At 40.0% G+C, this 13,318-nt stretch overlaps 1 protein-coding gene across 2 annotated transcripts in view; it reads left to right on the forward strand.

Annotated features, from left to right (window-relative positions):
* ADGRV1 (adhesion G protein-coupled receptor V1) overlaps positions 1-13,318 on the forward strand; it is a 471,359-nt gene that overhangs the window by 183,899 nt on the left and 274,142 nt on the right. For both annotated transcript variants that reach the window (XM_064482395.1, XM_064482396.1), the window contains 5 exons: positions 275-748; positions 5,091-5,234; positions 7,376-7,547; positions 8,213-8,348; positions 10,076-11,169. In XM_064482395.1, the coding sequence (XP_064338465.1) occupies positions 275-748; positions 5,091-5,234; positions 7,376-7,547; positions 8,213-8,348; positions 10,076-11,169 (2,020 nt within the window). The remainder of the gene's footprint in view (positions 1-274; positions 749-5,090; positions 5,235-7,375; positions 7,548-8,212; positions 8,349-10,075; positions 11,170-13,318) is intronic.

Raw genomic sequence — 13,318 nt, forward strand, 5'->3', positions numbered from 1 at the left:
AAAGTTAACTTGTTTTTATCTTTTCAAATTATGTTATTGTTTTAGAAGCAGGTGAAATGAGATTTCATAATCCTGTTCTGCAAATTGCATACAACAACCCAAAAGAGTTAGGATACTTCCTAAATTAACTAACTGCTTGGAGAGTTTGACTTTGAATATAATGATGCACACTTAAGGGATTTTTTTGGAGATAATGAGGAAAACTGATTTACAGGATTTTGAATCAAAATCCTGAACTATATAACTTTGTTGGATTTTTTTTCCCTTTTATTAGGTTTACTGGAAATTAACTAGTGAGTTTGATATTGCTGGAGACTTTCTTTCTACGAAAGGATTTTTCACCATTGCTGATGGAGCAAGTGAGGCACGCTTTGATGTTCTTCTGCTCCCAGATGACATACCTGAGATAGAGGAAGTTTATGTGGTCCAGCTTGTTTCTGTAAAGGGAGGAGCAGAACTGGATCCAGAAAAATGCATCACACGGTTCTCTGTTTCTGCAAATGATGATCCCCATGGGGTATTTGCTCTGTATTCAGATCACCAGTCAGTACTGATTGCACAGAATCTTAGTAGATTCATCCAAATTAACATAACCCGGCTTGCTGGAACATTTGGAGATGTGGCTGTTGGATATCGAATATCATCTGATCGTAAGGAGCAGTCTGTTGTTACTGAAAATGAAGAGAGGCAGCTGGTGGTCAAAGATGGTACCAGCTATAAAGTGGACACGGTGCCAGTAAAGAGTCAGGTTTGTGGCATTTCTTTAGTCTCCTGATTATTCCAGTAAAATTCCTTCAAGAAAGCCCTAGTTAATCTCATGATCAGTTTAAAATATTACTCAGATATTTAAGTGGAAGCATAAAAAATGCCTTATAAAATGCATAGTAATTATTGTATAATACATATACTGAAATACTTACCAGTAATAAGTAAATAAGTATATTCTTATTTAGAGATAAATATTTTTGTTTAGATAGTAGCAGGCACTTACTTAGATTACAGAGTTCCAGGAATTGTTCCAAATGCTACACACTCACACACCCCTGGTTGCTTGTTGACACACACACACACAACCCTGGTTGCTTATTGGAAGGAAGATATTTGTAGGCTTCCTTGAGTTCCTACCAAAGGGCGGTGCAATGAGAGACACTGATGTGTTCCCTGGAGTTTGGTGGAGGCTACATAGTATCTGCTTTTCTGTCCTTGAAATTCTGGAACGTGGGAAACTGGCTGTGGTTTTCTGTTGGTTTGGTAATGAGGAGAGAGGATAGCAGACTATTCTGCCAACCCTTTGGTGACAGTGATAGGAGTATACGGATTTCTGGTGGGTCATATAGATACCTAGCAGTCTTTCTCAGTCTGACCCAGTGATTTGAAAGTGATTTAAGTGACTCTTTGTCTTGATCCCCCCAGGAGGATAACTAGTGTCATTCCAGGTGCATAGGAGAGAAGGTAATTTACTTCATATGTGGGAAGCATTATAGCAATGGGGATTAGTTATCTCATGGTTGAGAAAGTCTGTACCAGAGGGTTGCCAGACTGGAGTCATCTTGATAAAGATCTGCAGGGTGGATTGTGAAGCTAGGAGACAGTCAAAAAGGGCATCAGAAGACTATATCGTTTCTGTGGAGGGATGGTGAAAACTTGAATTCTGAAGTCTTTGATGAACACCCGAATTGATTCCATGAAAGGTCAAACATTTGGATGCCTGTTGGTGTTCAGCCAGTGTTATTCAAGAAAGAGCTACAGCAGTGAGGCAAGATTTTTGTCATCCTGTCTCAAAGCCACCATCCTCTTCCCCTGCAAGTGCCAGAAGATGGATTGAAAGATCACAGGTGGGAGTGGAGGATTGAAAAATCACACCGTGATCCTTTTCCCAGCGTAGAACTTGACCCGTGGGTCGGGGAAAAACTGGGATAAACAGGGGAACTTTAACTGAATGTGAGATGTACGTTTTTATTGATACAGATCTGGTGTATACCTTCTTAAAAGTAGCAGAAGCTTTGAGATCTGCCCACAACATTGTCAAAAGGTGGTGCAAAGAAACCCCACAAAGCAGTGAGAGGAGAAAAATGAAGCAGTTTTCCTGTTATAGTCCACAAAGTTTAGCCTGCTCAGTAATTGATGATCCTACTTTCATGTAAGTGTAAGATCAATAGAAAATAGGCTGTCTTTTAGCACATTACACCAACTCGTACCTAGTATGCAACTTTTGATCTTTTGTGCACTGCGTTTTTACTTCTGCTGCTTAATAAATGGAAAACATGGAGCCATGGGTTCCATAGTTATTCTTATATCCCTAAAGCTCTTTGGGAAGTTGACTCAGTGCCATGACCTTGTTTCATCAGTTTCTGTATCCATTTCCTGTATCCCCACATTCTCAAGACTGGAATAAAGAGTGCAAACCTGGGGAAATGAGAGGTGGATTAAGGTAACCAGATTATCATTGTACTTACAAGTTAAAGGAGTTCTAAAAATACAGTTTGCTTTAAGTAGGTAACTTTTAAACATTTTCTCATACATGTCAAAATAGTATCAGCTTCTGAACACATTCAGGTTAAAATTTCTGCTAATGAACACTAGGAGGCATTCCTTTAATTTTTCTAGGAATAGTTTTGTACTATTTTATAGCAAGATTTCATTTGACAGTTAGGCATGCCACAGTGAAATTACACTATTATTTTACAAGGTAGATAATACAAATTAGTTTCAGACTGCGTATGAGAAAACTGAAGTATGTGATCACATGGAATAAGACCCGTGACCTGCCTAGCTTTTAGATTATCTCTTGCGGTGGTACCCGGGACGTTTTGAAGGTTGGTAGTCCTCTTTTCGTGTCGCTTAGAAAGCTTAGTGATATAGCTTATAAAGATACTTAGCTTTCTTACTTCCTGTTTGAGTTATCTTTGGATTTCTTTGTATCTGTTTTGAACCCTATTTTGTTTTTATCATTTCTATTTTTAACAGAGTAATAAAAGTTAACTAAGTTATGCATACATGAGACCTTCCTCTTATTTGCTCACATTAATATCTTCCATTAATATATTTAAATTTTGTGGGTTTCTTCTCTCTCTTGCATTTCAGGGTGTGTAGTCTAGACTGCACATAGATTATTAGGTGTTGCTGTGTGAATTAGTCTTCCAAGGTGGCTTTTTAGGGCAAGGTGTAGATTTTTCCAGTGGTCCCTTTCTCCCCTCACACCCTGGATATAACGCATTGCTCCTTAAAGTCTGGGGTATTAGTTATCTAAGTTACAGACAGTTCTGCCTGCTCTACCCTCCTGATAAAAGGTAAGACTTTGAACAAGTCAGCCACAGAGAAGGACCTTCAAGTGGGTCTTGAAACAGAATAGTTTCCATTAGGTTCTGAAAACTGGAAGACTCGAAGCTGGTTTAACGTTAGGACCAGGGAGTGAACAGTTACCCTCCCTGGTTAACACAGCCTTCTTTTATGAAGTACTCACTGACGATAAGGATCATTGGCATGCTAAAGAAACAAGTGTCTGCATTTAAAAGAATGTAAGTTAGAAAGCAAGATAAGATTATATTCGTGGTTGTCATTTATTCTGATATTTACTGAGCACTTACTATGTGTCAGCTGTTGTGAGAAGCCCAGCAGATGCAACGATGAAAAAGACAATCCCGGTTGTCGTGTTGTTGCTCCCGGTCGAGTGCAGGAGAAAGCCCTTTAACACCAGTTATAAAAGCAAGTGAAGGAGCAGTGTTTAAGATGTGCACAGGCTATTATGGGACTGTGAATTCTGTTTGTGCCCAGGCGCCATCAAGAATGACGGAAAATATGTAGAGTCGTATTGGTGATGTAGTCCTGGATCAGGGACATGGAAGGGCAGAACACAGGCTCAACTCCTGAAAACTTTTGTGTTCCTTTTCAGATTAGTCTGCCTGCTTTTCCTCTGTAGGCAAACCAGCGTTTCCCCAAATCCACGGTTATTCCTGTTCAATGTTAATGTTTATTTCCTGCACCCTGGGGTTCTGCCTCACCGCGCAAGTCTGTGTGCTGGATGGGTCTATGAACAGAGAAGCTGGGCAGGAAGGCAGAAATGACTGAGTGCTTTGAGCTGACATCTGGCCCTTTATGCTTTAGACAATAGGAACTAAAAAAAAAATCCTTAGCCGCCCAGCCAGTGAACCGCATGGGGATGGAGAGAAGGGAGGCACGTGATTGAAGTCAGGACACTGTGATTTGTTTCTGTTTCCTTAGCACTTGCTCTGTGCTTCATGTTCAGTGAATGTCATTTTGAAAAAAAATGAAGATTGATTGAAAAACATCTGTTCTCCTCATGTTGCATGTTTGAAACCACTATAGTACAGATTTTACACTTTCAGGAGTGTGATATGTGTTCCAGTACATTGTATTTAAAAGAAGAACAGATTTCACAGAAATGGTTGTTTTTATATTCAGTAAAGATACATGGAATCTTCAGTAATATTCCAGGTTATGGGATAACTGGGGGCCTCTCCATCATCAATAACAACATATCTGTGGAAAAACGTAATATAAGTGTCAAAAAAGTCGTTTAAAGCAAACGCAGGTTTTAGATTCAGGATTTCCTTATTTTACTGGATTCTAAAACTTTGAAAATATGGTAGTCTAATACATGGCGTTAGTAATTTTTACTTGTCCAAAATATTCAAAAAATCTGTATATCTAAATCATTATCCATTTTGAGTAAATGTCATTAGAGTTACTAGTACCTATTCCCTGAAAAGGAATGAAGTGAACTTTGCTGATTGCAGGAGCTGACACTGTTCACCAGTGAGCTCTTTTCATCCCTGTGGCGTGTGATTCCATCACTAACACTACTACGGGGGTTCCCATCATTCTTGAGGTCATTTGGGCACAGAGGGAGAATTTGCAAATTTGTGTTTTTTTTTTTAATACTCTACGACTGTCACTTTTAGCCCTGAAGTTTTCATGCTGGCTCTTTGTTTTATAACATGGGGGAAAAGTGCATATGTTGATGAAAGTGAAAAGAAGGCAAGAACTAATGACTCATGTGAAATGTCAATACTTCCCTTTGAAAATTATTTTTTACTACTAAAAAAGTTATTGATACTGTTTATTTATAGGTCTTCCTACCACTGGGCTCTAATTTCACCTTGCAACTCGTGGCTGTGATGCTTGTCAGTGAAAGTTTCTATGGCATGCCAAAAATTCTCCAGGAAGCAAAATCCGCTGTCCTTCCAGTCCCTGAGAAAGCTGCCAATTCCCAGGTAACTGGCCCTGGGTGTGGTACTATCCCAGAACCACTAGAGGGCAGCTTTTACAGGAAGGACTAAGATTCTTATAATTTCTTACGAGTCACAATTTCCTTAAACCTAAGTAATCCTGTGAATGTCAAGGGGAACATTATGGATACACTATATGAAAGTAATTTGTCAGTTTTTGACAGTGGGTGGAAAAATGTATTTCCTTTTTAACGTTTTAGAAAGTTTGGATCTTGCAGAATTTGAATGTAAGATGTAGATTTTTAAAAATAACATTCATCTAGAGTCAAAACTTGCAGGTTTTTTCTTGATAATGAATGTTTAATATTGAGGTATTTTATGCCAAATAGTTAAAATTAGAATGAAACGTCAATTAATATTTTTCATTTACTAACATTGTAAATGTTTAATTTGGGGGCTGTTTTTACAGTGGCAGGTTTGTGCTGATGTAGATGATCGCTAGTGGTGAGAGCCTGTGTCTTGGTCACACCTAAGTATTTGAATCTTCTATCTGAGTTCATTTTAGGAAAGATCGTTTCCTCCTCACTTGATAAATTCACGGGAGAAAAGCGAACACCTTGAGGGCCTGGCTTCTGGTGTAGGCCAATTCTGTCAATATATGAACAAGACAGGGCTGCCATCTCTGGCTGTGCTTATGTGTGTAATTTTTAAATCATAATGAGGTATCAGCATGCATCCTACTCCCTCAGGTGGGAGTTCCTTCAGCTTGACCAGGGCAGGCCTGGCCCAGGATGCCGGTGCCGAGTCTGTGCAGAGGAAGGGGCGGGAGTATGGGCAGACCTGGCCGCTAACGGAATGCTCTTCGGTTGCTCCCTCTGGGCTGCTTCTCCACAGGAAATGAACTTGCTTTGTCCCCTAAAGTGGAATCTACCAGCATGAAAAATAATTGAGAGGGATTGTTTTCTTCCTGTGCCCCTCTATTCAAGAGGGAATGAGGGTATAGAATTAATAATGCTCTGAAGTTTTGTTATCATCTTCTTGTTAACAGGTTGTTGTAAAAAGGATTCCTTTCAAACTGAACTATTCATTTGGTGTAGCAAACTGTTTTCTACTCCTTGTCCATACATGTTGTCATAACACTGTGTCACCTCAAAGGGCTGGATAAGGGCCAGTCACGATGTATCCCTGTCCTTGGAGTACCTCTCTGCTCCTTACCAGTATTTGTATGTGATGTGTGCGTGTGAGAGAGAGAGATGTGGCTAGGATACTTGCAAACAAGCTCTAGCCATGTAGCAGGCATGGTTTCAGATACACATTTTGGCACTTGCTAAGCAGAAATCTCACTTTAGTAGGAATCCAGGCTGGTGTCAAATGAAGTTTGTTTTGTTTTTTTTTTCTTCTTTGTGGCTTCAGAAGCTGTCCTGTGGCACCTTCTCACACTTTTCTGAAACTCTCCATCCCAATTTAAAATGGAGAGAGTGCATCTTAATAGAGAACTGTTGATCCCGTGATCTCCCAGATTTGTAGAAATTAGGACCAAAAGAGGTAAACTGAATTGTCTAAAGAACAATGTGAAGCCAGGAATCTGGTTTCATTCTTACTGTTTGACCAGAACTTATTTCGTCTATGAATCATCTGTGACTTCTAGGGTTCCCTGGGAAGGTTGCCCTTAAAACAAGATCTTGATGTGGATGAAAAAGATGTTTGAAGGTTTTTGATCCTCAATAAAAGTTATTAAATTGAATCAAATAACTGAAAAGAACCTTAATAGAAAATCTAGTTCATGGTGCTCACTTCATAAATGAAGAATTTATTATTATATCTTAGAAAGAAGTCAAATTTCAGTTATAGAGAAATCAAGTTCTATAAAGACCCATGAACAAATCATAATAAAATGTAATTTTAATCTTTGCTTTCATTTAATCATAATTACAGTTCTTTTTAGATATTGTTAATTCAAAGGTTTACATCTTGATAAAAAATAGAGCTATAAACTACAATCAGAATTATAAAGTAGAATACATTTTCAAATCTCAGATGTCGTTTCTTAAACATTACACTTTAATTGAATATATTTTAAAACAAGGAAATATATTGTGTAAATGAAGAGAGAGTTGATTTTTAACTCATTCTTCAGAAAACAAGAACCTTTAGAAAGAAAATATTCTAAGCATGTTTTTCCTTAGGTTGGATTTGAATCTACAGCTTTTCTACTCACGGACATCAGTGCTGGAACAAGCCAAGCCGTGGTTTCTAGGAGAGGCACGTATGGGTCTCTCGAGGTTTCCTGGGCGGCCGGATATGCTCTTGGGTTAGGAGTCCCCGAATTCGCTGTTGGCAACATGACCCCCAAACTGGGTGAGTTGTCGCTTTTCTAGGACTTGCCCCATAGGACTCAGAAATGTATCATTGTCCACTGATTTTCTTGGATCCTCTTACTCTGTCTGCACTCTGAACTATTTGCTTTCTAATACAATACTCTCATATATAAGTGGTCAGAATTGTACAGGCTGCTTGGTGAGAATGAGAGAAACTATTCAGTCAAATTAAAAACGTCATACCTCACCTGGAAATAGTGGCCACTAAGCAGACTAGTATGTTTATATATGAGGAGTTTGTTAAAATTATTTCTGAAAACCTAATGTGGTCCATGCAGTAATCAAAAGAGACAGACGTTTATATCCATTTGGGTCTTCATCTGGATATTTCTGACAGCAGAGCAATTGTTATTCCAGCTACTTTAGTTCTTAGTTATCCCATCAGCTCTGTGAGATGCAACTGTCAGATGGTTTGGCCTTTACCTTGTAAAGCAGACGGGGGTTGAAGGCACGGTTTGTGTGGTCTAGGGAGCCCCTCCTATAGGTTTATTTACCTCCCCCCTCCACTGACTTTAAATGTTTTACCTTTTGTAGACTGTCATAGAATTTTGGAAAAGAAAATATTTCACTACATTTTTAAGAGTTGAATCCCAGTTGAAGAGCTCAGAAATGAAACACTTCTCCCCTTTTCATGTTCCCTGTCAGGGAGTCTTTCCTTTTCCCATGGAGAAGAAAGTGAACGAGTCTTGCTGTGGACATTTCCTAGCCCTGGGCGACTAGAGGCTTTTGTTATTCACCTCTCAGGAGTGCAAAGCAGTGCCCCCGGTGGGGCTCAACTTCGGTAAGAACAGCTTGATTCTTAGCCAAGAAAGTCTCTGAGGAATATGCTGGAATTCACCAGTTGAAACAAAAAAACAAAAAAAAGAAGAGAGAGAAGCAGAAGCTTCTTGAAGCAGATGCAAAAACAGCTCTAGTGTAGAGCAACACATGGCCTGCATGCCAGAGATGCCACGGAGGGCTGACTTTCGCGAAGTCACCGCCCACTGCTTGCTTGAAGAGTTTATCACGACTGTTACCTCGAGAATGTTGGCCTGGAGTGACATCTCCTATGATAAGAACCATGATGTCTTCTGAAAGGCAGCCAGAAATACCTGATTTCCCCAAGGGATAAAGAGTAAGAATAAGACATCATAGGAGGATAATTACGTCATTTGTACCAGTAGTTCTGTTGAGTGTAATTTACGTCGGTATATTTGCAGATACACAGGTTCGGGCCAAAAGCAGTTGACCCTTCTCGTATGTGAGATGGGATTGATCAGAATACGGGGCAGATCTTAGAGCCAGACTCCTCAATTTAGTTCTGGCTCTGCCACTTACTTGCTGTGTGACTTTGGGAAAGTTCCTTGATTTTCTGTTCTTCAGTTTACTTATGGAAAATGGGAAAAATATGTTGGAAAAATCAGTGTGTGTTCAAGTATGTTTGTATACATGTTTACGTGTGGGAGATGTTGGTTGGCAGAATCAAATAAGGCTTTATACTGTACATATACCATTTAAAAAGTGTTTGGACACAGAACATATTTCAGGGTAGCAAATTCAAGTGCTTTTAACAATAGCAATAATAGCTAACAGTTTTACAGTGCTTACCCCATGCCAGGCATTGCAAAGGGTATAACAAATATATATATTTGTTTACTCTTACTCTTATTGTTCACAACATCCATATGACATAGATACGATTGCTAGTCCCACTTTATAGATGAAGAAAGTGAGTCACAGATAGATTATATAATGGACCCAGAGTCACATAGCTAATAAGTGTTGGATCCGTGATTTGAACCCAGGCTGTCTGGCCGCTATCAGAACTCTTAACCACTATTGACAGTAGAGAGTGATGAGCTCTGAGCTGTCCTCCTGAAAGATATTCAAATTTAGATGAAAAAAAATTGTTAGCCGGAGAAATTATGTCTATGGTCTGGATTAGGTTGATAGGCTACCATTGTTACTTCTAACATAACTAGTAACTCACAACAGAACTCCATACGAAAAAACTAAGAATAAATCACTCAGTCATCACCGATTCATGTATAAAATTTTAGCAAAACTTGTGTGAGAGAATAGTCCCATTACTGGCTGATAGAAAGAAACAAGGATTTTACGTCTAGTAGAGGCAACTATTGCTATTAGGTTAGATAAGAAATCTGGCTGACATCCAGAGCATCCTGAGAGTTTCTGGTTCCCGTGTGCTGATCATAAGAAAGAGCCTGGCGCTTCAGACCCTTCAGAGGGCTGCTGTGGGGTGACTGGAGAAGCAGACCAGAGCCCTGTGAGCTCTTCCCTTTGCTGACACTTGTGAGGACCCGCCACCTGCGATGACAGCTCCTGTTCTCGTGTTTCTCGTGTTCTGGTGTATTCATCAATAAGTGAGTAGGGCTTGACAGAATTTGAAAAGGCATGTCATTTTTAAGATGCCCTCACAAGCAGCGTCTTAACTGTGTGAAAGATGAATCTCTACAGTGGGATTCATGTTTTGCTTCGATTCTCTGATGGTTTAATTTTTTTTTCCAGGTCAGGTTTCACTGTTGCTGAAATTGAACCAATGGGAGTCTTTCAATTTTCCTCTAGTTCAAGAAATATCCTCGTGTCAGAGGATGCACAGATGATCAGATTACATGTACAAAGACTGTATGGGTTCCACGGGGATCTTATTAAAGTTTCCTATCAGACAACTGCAGGAAGGGCAAAGCCCCTGGAAGACTTTGAGCCTGTTCACAACGGGGAGCTGCTTTTTCAAAAATTCCAAGCTGAGGCTGATATTGAAATAATTCTGATTAATGATGAGCTTCCTGAGATAGAGGAAATTTTTTATGTTAATCTAACTTCCGTAGAAATTAGAGGATTACAAAAGTTCGATGCTGATTGGAGACCACGCCTAAATATAGATTTCAGTGTAGCAGTGGTCACAATATTGGACAATGATGACCTGGCAGGAATGGATGTTTCTTTCCCCAAGACAACTGTGGCCACAGCAGTTGACACAGCTCTCATTCCTCTAGAAGCCACCTCCTCCCCCGCATACCCTGACACCACCAAGGTACCTGCCATTCCACAGCCAACCGAAACAGAGGCATCTGGTGTATCTGCCGCCGCTGAGAGCCTTGTCACCCTTCCTGGTACATCTGCCACTTCTGAGAAGCCTGACGTGGCCACTGTAACTGCAGATGTGTCCGATCGGGGAACATTTAGTCTTGGGCCACCCGTTGTTTACGTTGAAGAGGAGGTGAAGAATGGCACGTTTAATGCTGCGGAAGTTCTTGTCCGAAGAACTGGTGGGTCTGCTGGCAATGTCAGTGTGACAGTTAAAACTTTTGGTGAAAGGTCTGCTCAGAAGGAACCAAATGCATTGCCCTTTCCTGACGCCTCTACGATTTCCAACCTAACATGGGCAACTGAAGAGGAAGATTTTCAAGAGCAAACCCTTATCCTTACATTTGTAGATGGAGAAAGAGAACATAATGTGTTGGTTCAAATTTTAGATGATGACGAGCCTGAGGGACAGGAATTCTTCTATGTGTTTCTCACAGACCCACGAGGGGGCGCGCGGATTGTGAAGGGAAAGGATGACGCGGGGTTTGCAGCTTTTGCCATGATCGTTATCACAGGTATATCTTTGGAATGATGGAGATAAAAATGAACTTTTGTGGTACAGGATTTGTAGTAAGATCATTCTGTCTTAAATTTAAGAGGGTGAATTACTTGAATCACTGATAGTAAAGCATTGAAACTGTTTTCCTATGTCTTGAACCCATGTTATGAACTCATGGTGTTGTTCTGAGGTGCCAGGCTAGAATTTAATGGGCTGTAAATGTCATGTAGCTCAGAGCCAGTGAACAATCTATAAATCTGTACTTTCACAATACAGGGTAAGCCTTGAAAATACTTAAGTTCATGTTTTTCCTCTGGAAAATAGTTAATCATCCACACATGATTGCCTATCCTGTTTAGAAACCTCATTTTGAATTTCCTAACCACTTTCGCTAAATCATCCCAAAATCTAAGATCGCATTGTCAGAAATTCTCTATATTTGTTGGAAAATAGATTTAAACTATTTTCTTCTGTTCTCCTTTTGAACCAGTGTGGTTTATATAACTTTTGTACGTGTGTATGGGTCAGTGATTTTTTTAAGAGTTCCTCATGTATGTTATAAAATTTTTTAGTGATAATTTGCAGTTTTCCTCTGAAATCATACTGTATTTCTTTAAGTGGATGAGCTCAACTTGTCAATACCTTATACTAATTAGAGTATTGACAAGGCATTGTCATGTAGGAGTCTTGCCTACTCTGCTCTTTTATGCAGACATTTATGAGTTCTACACAGTATTTTGGAGTTTCTGATGATGCTATTATAAAACAGTATAATGGAAAGAAAACTAAAAATTAGGAAGCCTATATTTTTGACCCAGCTCAGCCACTAATTAAGAGATGTTGATTAAATCATTTAGTATCTTTGCCTTATGTTTCTTTTTTTAAAAAAGGAAATTTTTAGAATAAATATGTTTATGATCCACTTTTAGGATTTGATACTTCCTAGAATTTTATTTTGGCCATTCAGTTACAATTCAGTCATAAGTTTACAATTGTGTAATTCCTTCTACACCTAGCAGTGTGCCATTTGTGTTACTCTGTAAATTTACACCAATTCGAATTTTCATTTATTTTTATTCCTCCAGTTTATCGAATATTGTGAATTCTGTTCTCCAAGTTATTTACTGATTTTGAGTCACAATAGCTTAACGCCGTCTTTGTATTTCTATTAAAATTGTTTTGGCACTGAGCAGCCTCCTCCCCCAATTCCATGACACAGATATTTCATTACAATAGCTTAAATAAGACCAGAGCTGACAGTCAAAATATTTAGCAGTTTGTTTGGCAGAGGCAGAGACCAATCACATTGGTTGCTGGAGGCTTTTGGCTGTCCCAAATATTACCCTGTTAGTTACTAGATCATAGGAAAATCTTACATTGGTTAGGATGGTGGCAGAGGGTTCTTTAGGGACTCAGGACAGCAGCTGTGGTCCAGCTGGAATGGAAGTGCTCCTCAGTCAGCTGGCATACCAGCACATACCAGTATGGCATGCCAGTACTATACCAGTACAGCATATCGGTGCCTACCCAGTTATCACCTCTGAGCCTAACTCTCCAGGCAAATTCCCATTTATCAGCTCTGAGCCTAACTCATCAGTCAGTTGAGCCTCGACGAAGTTCCCTAATGTTTACCTTCCCTACATAACACGTGGCATCACACACACAGCAAGTGATTGACTCCTCTTGGTGTCACGTGATATAATTTACCTGACAGTGTCACCAGCACTTTTGCATGTCGTGTACCCTGAGTTTCTTTACTCTGTCTGCAATGTTCCCATCATCTCACCTGGCTTTTCGTAGTGGTTCAGTGCTGAGGGTGAGGATGGGCAGTCTGGCTGAGACAGAACACACACGAGACCCCGGGATGAAAGCGGTCAGTCACGCGCACGACCCTGAGCTGCTGGCTCCATGTTGCTCACGCTTCAGACCTGTGAAGTAGGGGCTGGTGACCACTAGCTCTCCCTCTTTGGGACAGTTCAGTGGGTTTCTGTTTTCTTACAGAAGTACTGCCTACGTGAAACCTCAGGAGTTCCAGGGTGAGGGGTACAGGTGGGTTTTGAGGCTGATTGGTTTTAGGATCACTTTGCAAACCTGGGTCACTGAGAAATGAAAAGCAGCAGGAGCCGTTGACTGGTATTTCTCTCATGTGAGAAGCTCGCTTGTAT

The sequence above is a fragment of the Camelus dromedarius genome, chromosome 3, assembly GCF_036321535.1.
Source record: "Camelus dromedarius isolate mCamDro1 chromosome 3, mCamDro1.pat, whole genome shotgun sequence".
Lineage (NCBI taxonomy): Eukaryota > Metazoa > Chordata > Mammalia > Artiodactyla > Camelidae > Camelus > Camelus dromedarius.